At 39.5% G+C, this 19,156-nt stretch overlaps 1 protein-coding gene across 1 annotated transcript in view; it reads left to right on the top strand.

Annotated features, from left to right (window-relative positions):
* RORB (RAR related orphan receptor B) overlaps nucleotides 1-19,156 on the top strand; it is a 189,896-nt gene that overhangs the window by 151,929 nt on the left and 18,811 nt on the right. Inside the window, 4 exon segments of the mRNA NM_001260751.1 lie at nucleotides 12,309-12,430; nucleotides 13,835-13,967; nucleotides 16,775-16,882; nucleotides 18,893-19,003. Coding sequence (NP_001247680.1) covers nucleotides 12,309-12,430; nucleotides 13,835-13,967; nucleotides 16,775-16,882; nucleotides 18,893-19,003 — 474 coding nt within the window.

Genomic DNA, 19,156 nt, shown 5'->3' on the forward strand with positions numbered 1-19,156 from the left:
TGACTTTTAAAGACTACGGTTCTCTCACCTTCCAGAGAGCTTTGGTCATGTGCATTAATATTCCCCCCTTGTTATAGCCACGGACACAGACAAGAATAGGGTAGAAGAGAGGAGAGGACTGGGAAGCAACTAAGCAATTCTGAATGATGCTGAATAACTTGTCTATGGCAGTAGCCAGCACACCTCCCTCCTGGAGAGCAGGACGATGCTCGGGGCTTTCACTGAGTGAAACGACAAACTTGCAGTTAACAACCCACTGCCAAGTCAGAACTGTGCACCAGCCTCTTCTCTCCATCCACCCTCCTGAAAAAAAAAAAAAAAGAAATCAGATTAAAATGAATGTCAAAGACAACCAGGAGCAGCTCAAGGAAAGGCTTGTAGCCAATCCCAAACCACTCCAAGTTCATGTACAATCCAATTAAAGAGTGAGCTGCTGCACAGATGCAGCTTTCAGGCAAACACACCTGTCCCCCCTAGTTCACTACAACCTGATCACTTCCAAGCTCCTCTTGAAGAAAAAGCAAATATGTTCATAAAATGAAGATAGGTTCTCTTTTTTTTTCTTTTTTTTTGAGACGGAGTCTCACTCTGTCGCCCAGGCTGGAGTGCAGTGGCGCGATCTCAGTTCACTGCAAGCTCCGCCTCCCAGGTTTACACCATTCTCCTTCTTCAGCCTCCCGAGTAGCTGGGACTACAGGCACCCGCCACCTCACCCGGCTAGTTTTTTGTAACGGGGTTTCACCGTGTTAGCCAGGATGGTCTCGATCTCCTGACCTTGTGATCCGCCCGTCTTGGCCTCCCAAAGTGCTGGGATTACAGATTTGAGCCACCGCGCCCGGCCCTCTTTTTTTTTTTTTAAACCGAGTCTGCCTGTCACCCAGGCTGGAGTGCAGTGGTGCAATCTCAGCTCACTGCAACCTCCGCCTCCCAGGTTCAAGCGATCCTGCCTCAGCATTTCGAGTAGCTGGGATTACAGGCCTGGCTAATTTTTGTATTTTTAGTAGACACAGGGTTTCACCATGTTGACCAGGCTGGTCTCGAACTCCTGACCTCAGGTGATCCACCCACCTCAGCCTCCAAAAAGTGCTGATATTACAGCCGTGAGCTACCACGCCTGGCAGAAGATATGTTCTTGACTACTAAGGAACCCACCTACCTGGGTCACCTGGGTCACTGGAGGGGGGCTTACTTGACTCTTCTGAAATTTTAACACCACCTTGTTCTGTGCCAACCCCAGAATATCTCCCAAAGCCTGCTTAATTTCAAAATTCTGCTTTCTATCTCAAAAAGGAATTCTTCCAGTTTGGGGCCAGTTTGTCATATTCCTAGGACCCCTATCATGGTTACACCTATAGTGTTAACCAGTCTATGGCCATGAATTATTGTAGACGATACCTGGAACCATGGACTCTACAGTTAATCCCTAGGGTTATTTGAATGCATATCTTTCTAGATATCCTCTCATAACCCTGCAATGATGGCCTACAATCACCTAATAACATGTGCAGTGCTTCCCCACAACTGCAATAAATGATAGAATGTATACAAAGCACTTTGTAACCAGCCAGTTTCCAAACAAATACAAATATGATTTACGTCACAAATAACACACAGATATATGCTCAATTCAAGTACTCATGGACATGCATATCTACTTACAGTACATGTGTGCATATCAGTCACTACATGCTTGTGCCTCTGTTAATACAGTTTTCCCGACGTGCTTGCAATTCACTAGATTACGTTAATCTTCCAAAGCACCTTTTTTATTTTGAGCTGAAATTGTGCAAAATTTATCTTCCTCAGTGTATCTCTCCTGGAGATAACTAGTTTGGGATCACATTTTGTCTTAGAATTCAGAACCTCGAAAGAAGATTCTGGAATCTACCAACAACAACAACAAGAACAAAATGTTATTGAGAAGCTACTGGAAAGCCAACTCCATTTTATACATTCAATTTCAAAACCATAGTAATTATAAAATCTTCTACAGTAAGCAAAAGGAAAGGAGATTTCAGGAGGTTCTGCCTGTGACTTGGAGGAGTAGGAAATGTTTCTATTTATGAAGTGACCTCAGAATCAGTCCCTAATGACAGTTTCCACATTGAATCGTATTTCAAGATGTTATACTGCAGAGAAGCCATACTTTTAAGGCATTGCAGGGTTTGACATTGGCTCTCACAGCTCTGAATTACTTTTCCAGTGGTGGGGGTGAATGTATTAGCCACATTTTCAAGCACCCATTTTTGGAAGAGCTGGTAAGGGTTAAAATACCACATGGGCTATGGAACACAGAAATGCCAATGGATCACAACGTTGATGGAGATTAGTATACTCTGGTGTGATTACCATGGTATGCAACCAATTTAACGGGTGCTCTCTGCTAACCAATACAGGATTTATTTCTGTGATGTTTGCAAATGTGGGGAAACCTGTTGGAAATTGTCCCAACTGGAAAAAAAAATTTTGTTTGTTTTATTTTATTTTTTGTTTAGGTAAGCTTTCTCTTGACAACATCATCTTAATACTGAGGAGAGTAAATTTGCTGTTTATATTTGAGGCGTGTTTATGAGGCCTATTGGGGAACTGCTATGTGGTTTTCAGCGAGGTTTGTTCTGGAACAATTTGACACAACAAGGAACCATAAAAACCCACTATTTTTAAGCATTAGTCAATTAAATGCATTATTTAAATTACCAATGTACTTTTTAAAATTTAGGGTGTTTGAAAATGTAAAAATGGCCTCCAAAGATTACCTCTAAATTAGTTCTTCGAAAGGTCAGAAATGAATTGACTAAACCTCCAAAAGGGTGGCGAGGTGGGGGAGAGATTGCATCTGTTTAAATTAACAATCAATCCATATGTCAACAAAATTCAAATGGTGAAAATCAATCCTAGTGATGGCCCTGAGCAATTTTCATAATGAGGTTTCATCATCTGTGACCCATTTGTTGTCCTTTGGTTGCGTGTGGAGGTGTAGTTTTTAAGGAGACTAAAAGAAGATTTTCATGGCCTCTGGATTGTGCTGTTTTGGTTTGTCCTATCTAAGACTCTTCAAGTGCTTTTAAGCCTGTAAACTGTACTCTCACCCTCTATAACTCTGCAAGGCTTCTCCCTCATGCGTCAAAACAAGGAAAATTCTCATGTCGGCCGGGCACCGCGGCTCATGCCTATAAATCCCAGCACTTTGGGAGGCCGAGGCGGGTGGATCACATGAGGTCAGGAGTTTGAGACCGGCCTGGCCAACATGGAGAAACCCTGTCTCCACTAAAAATACAAAAATCATCCAGGTGTGGTGGCATGTGCCTGTAATCCCAGCTTCTTGGGAGGCTGAGGCAGGAGAATGGCTTGAACCTGAGAGGTGGAGGTTGCAGTGAGCCAAGATCGCACCACTGCACTTCAGCCTGGGTGACAGAGCGGGACTTCACCTCAAAATAATTGGAAGGAAATTCTCATGTAGCCTCTTCAGCCTCAAGTTGTCAAGCTTCACACAGCGCTTAGAAAACATCGCCGATGCCAAATCCTCTTGCAGATGGAGGATCAAACCCCAAAAAACGGAGTTAAATAGGTTAAGCGACTTCCCCAAATGCACAAACTAAAAGGCTGAAAGGGGCCATGTTGGCTTCCTTGGTCTTACTATATAACTCCCTTAAAACTCATCAACTGCAGGACATTTAAGTAAATTCATCTTTCTGATTGTTCTGTGAAGGAGATCTTTTACTGTAAAAGTTCACTTTTAAATGTAATCTTTTTATAATAGATTCTTTCTCAATTTCGTCACCCGATTTCAAGAAAGGAAACTCTAATTTCCCAAAAATTAGACACACACTTGCAATACAGCAAAATGCTTGTGATCCAAAACAGCTTTCTGTTGTTAAATAAAGAAAGCACCCTCTTAGATAGTTAACTTGTTTTTGCTGCTTGTGCTTTTTTTCCCCGCTTTGGATATACTCTGTTTAAACACAAATGCTATGTAGATTCTTTCAGCTTTACTTCCTGCTTTCTTACCTTCTATTAGAAAATGTTGTCTTACTTGAAGCCAGGCACGGTGGCTCACTTTGGGAGGCTGAGGCAGGCAAATCACCTGAAGCCAGGAGTTCGAGACCAGACTGGCCAACATGGTGAAACCTCCTCTATACTAAAAGATACAAAAATTAGCCAGGTGTGGTGGCTGGTGCCTGTAGTCCCAGCTAGTTGCAAGACTGAGAAAGGAGAATCCCTTAAGCCAGGTAGACAGAGGTTGCAGTGAACCAATGTGGCACCACTGCACTCCAGCCAGGTGACAGAGCATGACTCCAACTCAAAAGAAAAAAAAAATGCTATCTTACTTCAGCTTCCTAAAATTTGAGAAAATGTTAATTACTTTATTAATCTATTCATTCGGTTTTTGCCCAGCTATTACTATTACTTGCATTAATCTGATTTTTAAATTTTTTTCTATTTCATAGTTTATTTAACTGTATTTTATTATATTTTTATCATTTTTAAAAGTTAACAGCATAATCTTACATTTTGTCAACATATTTTTTTCTGAAGAACTCTAGGAGCAAATTGGTCTTAGAATATTCAGGTCTGCATGAAGTAAAAATCAGCTATGCCATTCTCTGATATGTGAGTTGGCAATAGAATTTGCATGTAAAGGAGACTGAAAGCTATCCCGATTAATTGAGGAGGAAGTAATGAGTGGTTGGACCATGAACTGAGCCAACAAATAAGTTATAAATTATTGATGTCCCCAATTTCTGCTTAAAAAAACTTGAGGAAAAGAAATTCTAAATCTACTACTCTTCCTTTGAATCTAGAGATCACTAATAGATTGCTGTTTTAAGCTTAAATATATTGATGGTTTTATTCTGACAGCAGAATTCTATTTATGCTAAAAATAACGATCTCTAGGGATTAGAAAAATCAGAAAGGTCTTTAAATGACATTGTCTTTTCTGACATTGCCGTCAGTGACAAACCACTAGACTTGTTCTATCTAATGACAGAAAACAAAACTGGCAGTCTGTTTTGAAAAAGGAAAAAATGTGTGTGCATTTGGTTAAATGTTTCACCTTTCAACCAACTGTTTTTATATGTTTTAGTTACCGCCTAAGAGCACAGATTCTAAGAAATCTTGATATTATGGAAACCTAATGTAGGCACTTAAAACATGCCTTGAGCAAGTCCATAGAGATACCCTGCCACTAATTCAAAGTGAATCCCCTAAGAATTCCATTTTCACACTGGTAGTATAAACTAAACAGAGAATTCAGTGGTACTCTAGATCCTTAAGGCAAGTGACAAATTAAAAATTCATTAATCACTTCGATTGAGGCTGAGATACGGTACTTTAGGAAGAATACTTAAAACTTAAAAAAAAAAAAAAAATCCCTTGTGGAGAAAAATGAATAGAGGGTATAGTTCACCAAGAAGAAACCATTCTTTCTCATGAGGAAAAAAAAATGGAGGGAGGAAGTGGGGGTAGAGAATTAGGAAGTTCAGGGGCAGCACCCTCTAGCGCTATATATAGCTCTGAGTCTCAGCTTTCTCGCCTTGCTGCAGTTGGGCCTCGGGTGCTCTTGGCAATAACACTGAAAGCAGCAGTTTTTAAAGATATACTCAACTTTCCCCACTCCCAGGATGTGGGATTCTAATGAAACTACCCGTGCAATCCGTGTCTGAGACACCGTAGCCTTTGGAGAGCGCCATTTGCTGAAATGTCTAGTGAAGCTAAAATAAGCCGCTTTGGTGGAAAAAACCCGCTGAGTGGTTGAAATCAGAGCTACAGAAGGTCACTTGCTATTTTAGTAGCTGCAAGCTGGTCCTCATTTTATAACATCACAGTTATAAACAAGACATTGTCACCTTGCTTGTCAGTTTACTTCTTTCTCACCAAAATAAGCAGATGTAGCCCTTTTTCTTTCTACATAGAATTAGGTAATTTGGATGACTTGTTTCCAAACTTTGCTTAACTATGTGGATCAGTATGTAAGAGAAGTTATTTTTCATGTATTTCTTTAAACATTGCTTCAAAATATTATTCTTACACCTTTTTACGTCGTCTGATATAATTGACCTTTTAAAACTCTATTTACCTGCCTGTATAAACCTTATCACGCACATCTCAATCATGCTGTAAATCCTTACATTGGACTTTCTTCTTTGATTTATTAATAGATCACAATGAAGAGTATTGAGGATGGGATAGGATATGTAGAAGTCCTTTACAGTCTCAGGGAAAGACAGAGAGAGAGAGAGAGAGAGAGAGAGAAAGGAGAGTCAACTAATTTCTAGGATTATTTAGATACAGTCCATTTGCAAATGGAGGAAGGAGGTTAGTTCCAGCCCCAGGGTTCTATAATTACTGCACACCCTATTGAGAATTGCCATCAATTTTATTCTAGTTTTCCCTTCAAAAATTTAATTTCTCTCTTCGTATTGCCCACATCAAAAGTAAAGATTACCCTTAAGACTTCTAGGGAGGTGTGACAATTTTAACAATATTTTAAAATATTTTTTTCATCAAAGTGATACAGAAGTATATTTACCTATATCAATTATTTTAACACTTTCTAAGACTTTTTTTTATTTGAATCACACATTGCCATTTCTATCCCATAAAGTTGCTTAATATATAAAGTTACAAATTCTGTTAATTGAATATAAATCTTGGATTCAAATAAGCCTTCCACGAAGAATAGTATCAGGGCCAAAGTTGAAAACAAAACAGCAGTTTTGCAGAGGGGGAAGTTTTACGTGTTTATACATATGAGAATATAGAAGGGAAAGGAAGAGAAAGAGAGAAAGTGATAGCGAGTGATTGTTCATGAAATTAACAAATAGAAAATGAGGAATGTGGACTTAATATTAACCTGTAATACACACCCAATTTTTCCTTGCCTGCATCAATGTTCACTTTTTCCTTATCATGGTTAAAAGGAATGACTGGACAGACTGAGCATATACAATTGTTTTTCTCTTTCTTCTACATGATTATATTAACTATCAAAGCAGCCCACATACTCTTAGTAAACTGAACAAACCTCTGTCTCACTGAACACATGTAGGAAATCTTAACTACTGAGAAGATGTAGCTGCATTTTCATTACAAGTTTTCTTTCACACCCACTTAAGAATTCTCCAGCCTCATCTCTGGTCTCAGGAATCACAGAGCGTAGGGTTTGTGTGCATCTCCTTTGGAGGTGGTGGAATTTCCCATCAGTTAGTTATCTGGGCAATATTCCTGTTGGACTTACTGTTCCAGCACAGAGCATGCTGACTACTTCTTCGACATGTACCATCTGCAGCCCAAGCCAGTCAAAGAATCCAACAAAAACTGAGCTGAAAACAGCTGCAATCCAAGTTAGGGTGACGGATGAAGGATGTGAGATTGCCCAGAAAGATTCCATATCCTCTGCTCTTTTACCTCAGTCTCTTTTGTCTGGACTTTCTCATGTGGCTGGTCCCTAGAGAGGACTACATTTACTTTTACGTTTTCTACTTTTCCAAGCAAGGACTCTTGAAAGTTCCTTTGGCTCCCAACAGGAACTTTGCATACTGTATTCATTGTCTCTCCTTTGGCCTTTCTTTTTAAATCCTTCTCTTTTCACAACTGCAGACTCTCAGTCTAAGCAAACCATCTCCTTGGACATTCAAGCATCTTTCTAATTGACAGAATGAGCCCTCCAGCCTTGCTCCCATGAGACTAAGTCTAGCTGTACCGTGTCTTGTATCAACCTGAGATTTGAGAGGGTCAAGTTGGCTTTTGCACGTGGCTCACCTCTGCACTGCAGAACAGTGAGAGAAAGTGGGGGAGGAATGTGTCTGCAATTGCTGCTACTGTGCTTTTGCCTTCATTGCCATTCATAATAAGTCTTGTGCTCAAAAGAGATTTGACTTGTATTTCCCACCACAAGGATATGGAAAATAATTTTGCATGCTTACCATTTGACTTCAAAGCCATCTGAGTGCTTAGGCTTTAAGATCATCAAACAAAGGATCAATCTTAACTCTTACAAGTCCTTTGCAAAATAAAGCAGACAATTGAAGGAAGGAAGAAGGGATGGACGGATCATCTTCAGCATTATCTCCCCTAACTCAACATTGGTTGAGCACCTACTATATTTAATATTTTCTTTCAGTGCCACATCTGCTGGTCCCATGTATTCTCCTTCAAAATTGTCTTGAATCTAGCTCCTCCACTCCACCTCTGTCATTATGACCTAGTCCAGACCTTCCTCAGAGCTTGCCTGAATTTTCGCAACAGCCTGATTAATTTCATGTACTCACTAATGCCATCCCATCTTTACCATGACCAAGGTCACCTTTCTAAAACAAAAACCAAAGCCAGGCGTGGTGGCTCACGCCAGCAATCCCAACACTTTGGGAAGCCAAGGCGGGCAGATCACCTGAAGTCAGGAGTTCGAGAACAGCCTGGCCAACATGAAGAAACCCTGTCTTTACTGAAAATACAAAAATTAGCCAGGCATGGTGGTGTGCACCTGTAGTCCCAGCTACTCGGGAGGCTGAGGCAGGAGAATCACTTCAACCCCAGAAGTGGAAGTTGCAATGAGCCACAATCATGCCACCGCACTCCAGCCTGGGTGACAGAATGAGACTCTGTCTCAAAAATAAATAAATAAGCCAAAAAACAGATAATATTTTACAACTTTGGTTGGTTACCAGTTATCTCTGAATTGGTAAAATTCAAGCCAGGAAACACAGACTCGGTTTCAAAACATTGCTTACTAGCTCCATAGAAACTGGTCTAGACTCATTTGGTCTTTTTTTTTTTTTTTTTTTTTGACAGAGTCACGCTCTGTCACCAGGCTGGAGTGCAGTGACCTGATCTTGGCTCACTGCAGCCTCCGACTTCCTGGTTCAAGGGATTTTCCTGTCTCAGCCTCCCGAGTAGCTGGGATTACAGGCACCTGCCACCATGCCCAGCTAATTTTTTTGTGTGTGTGTATTTTTAATAGAGATGGGGTTTCACCATGTTGGCCAGGATGGTCTCGATCTCCTGACCTCGTGATCTGCCTGCCTTGGCCTCCCAAAGTGCTGGGATTACAGGTGTGAACCACCGCACCCGGCCCTCACTTGCTCTTTCTACACCTCACTTCTATCCTCAGTAAAGGGGAGGCTGGTTGTGAAGAAGTAAAGGTTGTAAATATATAAGATGTAATGTCAGAAATTACCTAGCCTACAGATAGCTTTCTATCTATCATTCCCTCTACCTGGGATGCATCTTTCTCTTCTCCATGTGGCAAACTGTGCTCATCCTTCAAGACCCAGGCATCTCCTCTATGGTTATTTTCCTGCCCCTGCCCCCAGACTAAGTGAGCCACTTTCTTCTTTGGGCTCCCACAATAACTGTGGGCATTTATTGCATCATGATATGAAATTATATTGTTGTAAAATACTTTAAAACAAAGGCAAGAGTAGGGGATGGTGGCTCACACCTGTAATCGAAGCACTTTTAAGAAGCTGAAGCAGGTGGATCACTTAAGGTCAGGAGTTCGAGACCAGCCTGACCAAGATGAGAAAACTCTGTCTCTACTAAAAATACAAAAATTAGTCAGTCATGATGGTGGGCACCTGTAATCACAGCTACTCGGGAGGCTGAGGCACGAGAATAGCTTGAACCTGGGAGGTAGAGGTTGCAGTGAGCCAAGGTTGTGCCACTGCTCTCCAGCCAGGGAAACAGAGTGAGACTTGATCTCAAAAAAAAAAAAAGATAAAGAAAGAAAAGAAAGGAAAAGAATAGAAAAGCCAAAATCTTTGTTTCTTAATCTATACCTTGACCTGATATAGAGTACCTTCTCAAAAATATTTGGTGAATGAATATATGAAGGCATTATACTGGGATCTGCTATCCAGTTCTTGAAGAGCTCATAATCTTGAAGGGTGTGGGACAAACATAGGGATTCAAATAACCACAGCAGGAGTCTCACTGGAACAAGGGCTCAATTAAGGCAGAATCAAAGTGTGATGGCAGCCAGCCCTTCTTCCTGAGGACATGGTTGGCAGGGAAACTTTCACCAGGCATGGCCATCCGGGTTGAGTCCTGAAGCATGCATGTGGATTTAATTTCCTATTTCCTTAACCTTCCCACATATTTATTGTACCTACCCTTCCTCGTAAACCATAGACTCCTATATTTTGATATCAGAAGGCCAGAGAATTCTTAAGCTTCGGCCAACAGTTCCAGGCAGATATCATCAAGGAACAGAGAGAGTTTTTCATAATACAATTGTAAGTGGCAATGATCATCTTGTTTAAAAACCTTGAAGCCTGTAAATTACCAACACATCAGCATGTCTTTGAAGATGAAAACAAGCTACACCAAGAAGATAATAGTTTGAAAACTATAAAGCTATAAAATCTTTTGTTATCATTATATACCTACTGGAGAGCAAATATGTTTTCTAGATTCTAAGTAATTAGACTGCCCCAGTGAAATTGAAAAATGATGAGCCATGACATACCAATCTATTTTAATATGATGGATAGAGGAATTTTTATCCCTTTTATACTATAGGAGAATGTTCAATAAAACTTCGAATACAGGATTTTCTAAAGAAAGGATTTCGTAATATCATAAGCAATGCAAGTCTTGAAATGCTCAATGCTGAACCCAATAGAGTAGAACTATCATCAGAAGTTAGCATTTGGTAGCATCTTCTACATGCATTATTTTATTTTGATTGAAAAACTCTAATAAATATTGAAATATCTTCCTTCAGTAGGATGGATTGCAGAATTAAATATATCCCCTGAATTTTATCTCCATTGGAGTCATCATATTGCTCCCCTGAGGACAAACTCTGTAGACTGTCCTAATAAGGATAACGGTGGCTACCATTTATTCAGTGTTTCCAATGTGCCGGGTGATGGTCTATAGGAGATTTTTATTTAGAAAATTTATTAGAAGCTTAAATTTACAAATGTTTGTTTTTTACCTCACTAAAATGCAATTTACTTCGTACCCTGTATACCAGAAGCTGAGTGAGATAGAAAGGAGACACCCAAATGCTGCTGTGAGGGCTGTCCTGGAGAGATGGGGTTGGCCATTTAGAAAGAACAGAACTTACGTTTGAAATGACACACCCTGAAATACAAGAAAATTTTATTTTCAAATAGCAGGTAGGATGACAAGGGACCGCCTCCTAGCTCCAGCCGCTTTCAGGGGACTCACAGCAGGCTGGTTTTGTTTTGTTTTGCTTTGTTTTTGAGACGGAGTCTCGCTCTGTCACCCAGACTGGAGTGCAGTGGTGCGACCTCCACCTCCCAGGTTCAAGCAATTCTCCTGCCTCAGCCTCCTGAGTAGCTGGGATTACAGGAGTGTGCCATCACGCCTGGCTAATTTTTTGTGGGTTTTCTTAGTCGAGATGGGGTTTCACCATGCTGACCAGGAGGTCTTGATCTCCCATAGCAGGCTTTTTTTAAGGACAGCTCTTTTATCTGGTTCTATTGCTCAACTTTCATGTCTCAAAACCCAAAGTGATTGGTATTTAAGATACAATGTGAAGTACAATTTGATTGAGATAAACTGCCCAAAACTGTGCTTGCTACTAATTTTTGTGAATATAATCATTTAATCATTTTTAAACTTTTTTTAAAAAAAGGTTATTATATAAAAAATTAAAAAAGAGAATATAGTGGTCCCTATGACCTAATTCCAATCATTATCAACTCATAAGCCAATATTGTATTGTGTATACCACCTCTCCTATTATTATGTCAGATGTTTACATTGCCCCAAAGTCAAATCTACAAAAATATTATCAGAAAATTTAATTTCTTTCCTTGTCCCTGCATTCTATTCCCTATTTCCTCTGTACATAGCCTTTCTTTTAGTTTATTCTTTAATGCTTCCTTTTAAAAAATATATAGGCAAATAAATTTATATTTTAATGCCCCCTTTCTGAGATAAACAATAGGGTTCTAGTGATTTTCAAAACATTTTAAAGTGTTTTGGAGTATAAGTGTTAAGACTGTTAGTTGACTTTCAAGCCAAAAAGCAAGAAATATGATAATTTTATGTCTTTTTAAAAAATAAATACCTTTGAATGGTTTACAACTTGTAAAACCCCTAAGCTGTGATCAAAAGATCTGGGGGAAAGCAGTAAATTTTGATTAAAATACTGAAAGTTGAAAAAAGGCAATAAAGAGTTTGTCTGAAGATTGTAAGATAGATAGCAATGTTAAAGACACTTTAATACAGTTGGAGTATCTCCAAAAGGCATTCTTATAGTAAACACATTAAAAGCTAATGAGCAGAGTGATTTTATTCACAAAACTTTGACTTGATATCTTTTCTCACAGATCGAATTGCACAGAACATCATTAAGTCCCATTTGGAGACATGTCAATACACCATGGAAGAGCTGCACCAGCTGGCGTGGCAGACCCACACCTATGAAGAAATTAAAGCTTATCAAAGCAAGGTACTCTGGGCAACCATGAGAAAGTTTTTCTGTGATTACCCTATTGCTGTCTTGCTCAAACTCAGCACTATTGGCACGTTGCGCTGGGCAATTCTTTTCTGTAAGGGCATCCTGCAAATTGTTTGATACTTACCAGCATCCCTGGCTCTACCCACTAGATGTGGCATCGCCCTCACACACACTTGTGACAACCAGAAATGTCTCCAGATACTGCCACCTGTTTCTAAGGAGGCAAAACTACCCTGATTGAAAACCACTGCCCTATTTGAGTGACTACAGAGACTGTGCCTTCATCAAATGACTTTAGGACATCTCTTGATGACTTCTTGGGTCAAGGCAAGGAGCAGGAGCAATGTAATAATCACAGCAGTTGTAACTGTCACAAACTTACACAACAAATATATAGAACAAAGCTTTCTAAATTTTCTTCTTGCCCTATATGTTAAAAAGAGTCCCAAAAAAAGGAACAACTCATCCCGTATTTTTATTATTACACTATGTTATTTCTTTGGGTTTATTGAAGAAGTTTTTAAGAGGAATTTATTGTTGTTTTTCAGCATTTACATTATATTACTTTGGGATAGAGATCCCCAATTACAAAATCTACCCGTAGATGGAACTTTAATAACTTTAATAAAATATATAAGTATGTGTATATCTAAATAAATGTTTACAATATGCTGATTTTTCTCCACCAGAACAACTAAATCTTAGTATTTTTATATAAAGAGGGAAACAAAGGTATTGGGTCGCTATGGTCAATACAAATTAGAATTAACACATTTCAAAAAATAACCCGAGGACTAAAATATATCTGGGGGATTCTATTGAACTTAGGAGAATGATTTGATTTAATATAATGCCTTTTTCCTCGGAATTCTTTTTATGCCAAAAAACAATCTCTGTAGGTCTGGAAAAAAGACACAACATAAAAATGTTACAAATTTAGTGTCCATCAGGTACCCATGAAAATGACCTCATGGAAGCCTGTGAATGAAACCGCTATCCCTCAATGCAAAGCTTTGCTTTTTATATTAATAGTATATAAAGATAGATCTGTTATTTTCTTTACAAACTCAGGCTTCGTTTAGGTGAGAAGGAGGAAAAGGAGGAAAAAATAGTAAAGAAAATAACAAAGCTATCCTTACATACTATAAACAATGTTGCTGTTATTTTAGCCTCAGTACTTTGATCATTTTGGCCTACTGAGGTCCAAACAGGTCAAAATGTTATCTTAGGGAAAAAATAAAATAAAAGTAGTGCCGTCTTCTTTTAAAGGAATCCTATAAATTCCCTCCTTGGGCCCCAACTGACAGGTGAACACCAGGAAGGCAAATCTGAGTGTTCTGTGGACTCTCCATAAGTCGTTTGCCCTCTTTACATTGCGTGTCTTCTCTCCTGAAGTCCAGGGAAGCACTGTGGCAACAATGTGCCATCCAGATCACTCACGCCATCCAATACGTGGTGGAGTTTGCAAAGCGGATAACAGGCTTCATGGAGCTCTGTCAAAATGATCAAATTCTACTTCTGAAGTCAGGTAAGCAAGAAGATTCATGAGAGGCCTATTTCAGATAAGGATGTGGTCAGCCCTTAGCACTGTGTTGGTTCTAGAAAATCCTCCTTCCGATATGCAGCTCGTTTCTGCCACCCACATTGTCAGCCAACTCCCCGAGGAAACGCTCAGTAATAAAAATGCCCTGATACTCATTCAGTTCCCCTTTGAAGTCAAACACAATTTTGCTTATTGAAAGTGGAGCTATTAATTGCGGAGGTTGAGATACGCAGCTTGACAGGCAGTGCAAGTAATTAGCGTGTCAAGGTGGCTGAATTGCTGAGCCGGCGCTAAAACGTACTCCTTGCCTTCTGTGAAAGGAAAAAAAAAAATGCAGGCTAGCTGAGTTCTGCCTCTGTGGTCATTTCCAATCATTTTAATGAGGATAGCCTGCAGCCAGTATACACCAGGAGAAACTCCACGGTACTCTAATCTTTCCCTACCTTTCCCTCACACACTCTCTGACACACACAATTTTAACGGAAATAGCTCAAGAAACTCTGCATATGATTGACTTTGCAGATGTTATTACCAAACAGGAAAAAGAAATTATTTGTCTTTCTTGGGCCCCTTTGAAAATAGAAAATAAGAACCACAATGGTGTTTATGTGAATTTTCATAGTCCTAGGCCATGATAATAATAATAACATATTCATATGTAAAATAACACACATATATGTTTATGTTTCCCTATGACATCTCAAGTAATCTTGTGAGATCTATATTATTATTTCCATCTTACAGAAGAGGAGGAAAAGATTCAGAGAAGTGAAGATCTATGTTCAATATTACAAAACCAGTACATGGCAAAGTTGGCATTTGAACTTGGGCCAAATATAACTGCTATTCTAAGATATTGCTGCTTCTTTACCCAATGACGCAACTTGATGAAAACCTAGACTTAAGTGCCAACTTGATGTACCAGTCATCTAAACCACTGCAAAATTTAACTAAAACAACAGGAATTATTTATTCTGCTCTCAAAGCTACAATTTGGGCAGGGCTCAGCAGGGATGACCTTATCTCTGCTCCATGTGGCATTCACTGAGTCAGTTCAGCTGAGGGCAGAGGAATCCACTTTCAAATTGGCTCATTCACATGACTGATGAGTTGTGCTGGTTGACAGCCTGGAACTGGGCTGGGGGCCCCATTTCCTCTCCATGTGAGACCCTCCATAGACTGCTTGGACTTGCTCACAACATAATCACTATGCTCCAAAAGCTAGCACCCCAAGAGAACAAGGCAGAAATGCATAGACTTTTCTAACTTAACTTCAGAAAACAAAATATTGTTATTTCCATTATATACCATCAGTCATGAAGGCCCACCCAGATTTAAGGACAGGAGACATGGATTCTACTACTTGATAGGGGAGTGGTAAGGTCCTAGAAAACATATGGGATGGAAGATATTTTTTCTGACCCTCTTTGAAAAGTGAAATCTGCCACACTTGATATGTGACCTTGAGCTAAACTCTCTAGATAGCAGTTTCTTCATTTGTAAAATAAAGAGATGGACTAGAAACAATGAATTTCAAACTCGGAATTGCATCAACAACATCAAAGGAGACTATTGACAGTTCAGAGACATGGGCACCGTGAGTCCCATGGAATCCAGATCTCCTGGAGGGGAACCCAGTTCACTGTATCTCTAACTAAGACTCAGATATAGCCAATCCATGGGCTGACATTTGGGAACCACTGAACCATAAAATCTTTAACATCTCTACCTGGCGTAAAAATGTTGACTCTAGTCAAAAAAGTAGGCCTTACGTAACTCCTCCATAAAATAGGGCTAATAAACTCATCTGAAATAGTTACTGTAAGGAGCAAAGATAAAAAAGGCCAAACAAAGTTCCTTCCATTGTGTAGATACTCAATAAATGGTACCCATCTGCTGTTTGTGTCAGAAAAGCATTCCTTCAATTAATACTTGCAAATCCTCCCCATGTATAAGCCTCTATGCTAGGTGACACACCAAAGACAAGCAGAGAGAAATCAGCAAACATATTTACAGCAAAGGAAATAAAACAGAGACACAAAGATAAAGTGGTGGACTAAGACAGGTACCAAAGTTGTAGGCTAATCAGCAGTATGATGCTCTCATACAAATCTGTGGCTGCTGAGTCTGGCTGTTGACTTCAACTACACTGTGGGGCAAAAGTCCATTTCTCCAAAATATGGAGAAGCTATGCAGCAGTATTTCCTCAGGATGTTAATAGTGCTCAAAGGGAAAAACAATGGTAGTAAACAAATTCATTCAATAAATATTTACTTAGCAACTACTATGTGCCAGAAACTTTTCTTGGTCCTGGAGATGCAAGAGTGAATACAATAATCATGGCAGCCTATCACTGCAGACAAAATTCCTGCCCTCATTTCATCAATTGCGAATTCAAGAATCGAACTAGCTTTAATATTAGTCAAAAAAATAGAGAGAAATTTATTTTCAACAAGTAATGTCACTGCCCTCCAGCTTAGCCACCTGTAAAATATATTTTCTCCTTAATTCTTCATGTAAGTATCAAGAAAACTTTATTTCTAACATATTAAGTTGGTGCAAATATATTAGGTTTTTGCCAAAACTGCAATTATTTTTGCACCAACCTAATAGTTATTTTAGGGGAAGGAACTTAAGGGATTTCTGCAGGTGTGTGCCTGTGTGTCTGTATGTGTCTCTCTGTGTGTTTTAAAGTTCTTGAAAGTCTCTTAGCTATATACAGTAATAACTTCTTATTATTGGATATATATGTATATTTTTACTTTATTTTTATTTTTATTTTTTACTCATAGGTTGCTTGGAAGTGGTTTTAGTGAGAATGTGCCGTGCCTTCAACCCATTAAACAACACTGTTCTGTTTGAAGGAAAATATGGAGGAATGCAAATGTTCAAAGCCTTAGGTAAGTTTCCCTTTGATGAGGACACAATTTTATTAGCTACCATCAGTTTCTCCACTTAGATTGAAATTGGCAAATGAAATGCCTTGATTCTTTGATGTGAACCAGTATCTCATTATTCGATAAGGGATGGACCAGGTGAGCTTCTAATTCAGGCGAGCCTCTCCTGATCTTGTAACTGTGGCCTCCAATACAAAAGAAAGAGAGAACTGAAGACCCTCCTGAAAACAACCCTATTGAGACATGGGCATGGTGGCTCACGCCTGTAATCCCAACTACTCGGGAGGCTGAGGCAAGAGAATCGCTTGAACACAGGAGGCGGAGGTTGCTGTGAGCCGAGATCATGCCACTGCACTCCAGCTTGTGTGACAGAGCAAGACTCCATCTCACATAAATAAAATAAGTAAATAAAATTAGCCAGGCATGTGATACACGCCTGTAGTCCCAGCTAGTTGGGAGGCCGAGGCAGGAAGAGTGCTTGATCCTGGGAGATCGAGGCTACAGTGAGTCATCTTCACACCACTGCACTACAGCCTGGGTGACAAAGCGAAACCCTATAAAAAAAAGAAAGAAAGAAGGAAGGAAAGAAGGAAGGAAGGAAGAAAGGAAGGAAGGAAGGAAGGAAGGAAGGAAGGAAGGAAGGAAGGAAGGAAGGAAGGAAGGAAGGAAGGAAGGAAAGAAAGAAAGAAAGAAAAGAAAGAAAGAAAGAAAAAGAAAGAACCAGAGACTGATGCTAAAAGAGCTGGGCTGAATTACAGATCATTCTTTGTGAGATCAGCTTTTTTTTTTTCAACTTTATTGTATATTGCGTAGACCCCTGGTCATCCATGGGGGTGACCTCTTAAGTTTCTTATGTCAATTTATCATCATGAGTTAAGATAGTTAATTCAAAGAGGAGCTCCTCTACTTGTTTCTCACCCACAGAAGTTAATTCACAAAGTTCTGGGAGCACAGAGAGTTCATGCCAACCTGTCCACAATGATCCCAGACCATTCCTGCGGGAATGCACTAACAGAGTCAGTCTTTGTTTGGAAGTGTTGTATATCATCACATCCAGTCATCAGTGCATGGCATGGATAGGAAGAACATTAGCAAAGATGGGCTGATGCCAGGAAACGTTTTAACGATTGATAGTGCCATTTGTTCCATATCCTGCCCATGGACACCAAAGAAGGCCACTGCCCTTTCACCTCTTGTGCTGTTAGTTGATATGGCAGCCAACAAGAAGTCCATCGGGGCTGGCAATGTTTCCCTTCTACAGTTGATACACATCCATGTCATCTCCAAGGCTAGATTTTCAAGAAAGGAGGAAAAGCCTTGGCAAGCAACCTCAGTATATTTCCAGCTTCATCAAATAAACATTTACCAGGGATCAGTGTAGAGATGCAACATTATTTTCCAAAATTCACAACAGCTAAGCAACTGACCTGTGAGTCATTCATTAGAAGGTAATAAGAAATGAACTCTAGCTCCTTAATCAAATTTCCAAGGAAACTGCAAAACTGAAGTGTATCTCATCTCTGTTCCATAAGATATTTCTAACGTCTCAGTTTAAAAGACCAGAATACCTTACATTGCTAGCTTCAAGTGCTACGAAGACTGACAATTCTCAGCCCCTATATGTAATGTTTTAGGTTTTCTATGAATACTATCTCTATTGTAAAGGATCCCCAAATCACTTATTTTATATTCTTTAATGCGAAAGTGTTTCAAATTTATAAGGATATAATCATAGTATGGACTCCCAGGCAGATGTGACACTGCTCACGCACCAAGTCTACTTGCTTGTCGTTGGTAAGTAATGTTAACTTCGATTGCCTGGCCAAGATGTTGCCCAATTTTCTCATTCTTTGATTAGTGTCAATCACTTTTTACAATTAGAAACTTAAAAAATATCTTTTCTAGAAGTCTAGTATGCACCTCCTTGGATAGCTTATTGATTATGAGATTTTTCTTACTCTTGCCCCATTTCAAGTTCAAGTATTTTTATTCCATTTTTCTTCTCCTTTATAGGTTCTGATGACCTAGTGAATGAAGCATTTGACTTTGCAAAGAATTTGTGTTCCTTGCAGCTGACCGAGGAGGAGATCGCTTTGTTCTCATCTGCTGTTCTGATATCTCCAGGTAGGGCAGTCTCAGTTCTCTTACCTTTTTAAAAAACTTGTTTTACTATTTTTAACATTGATGACACCTGCCTAAGCCAAAGTGTTCAGGAGAAACTTTAACAGAACTGCATTTTGGTAAAGACCAAGCTTCTGATATTTTTGGACAGTGAAA

Source organism: Macaca mulatta, chromosome 15 (genome assembly GCF_049350105.2).
Source record: "Macaca mulatta isolate MMU2019108-1 chromosome 15, T2T-MMU8v2.0, whole genome shotgun sequence".
NCBI lineage: Eukaryota > Metazoa > Chordata > Mammalia > Primates > Cercopithecidae > Macaca > Macaca mulatta.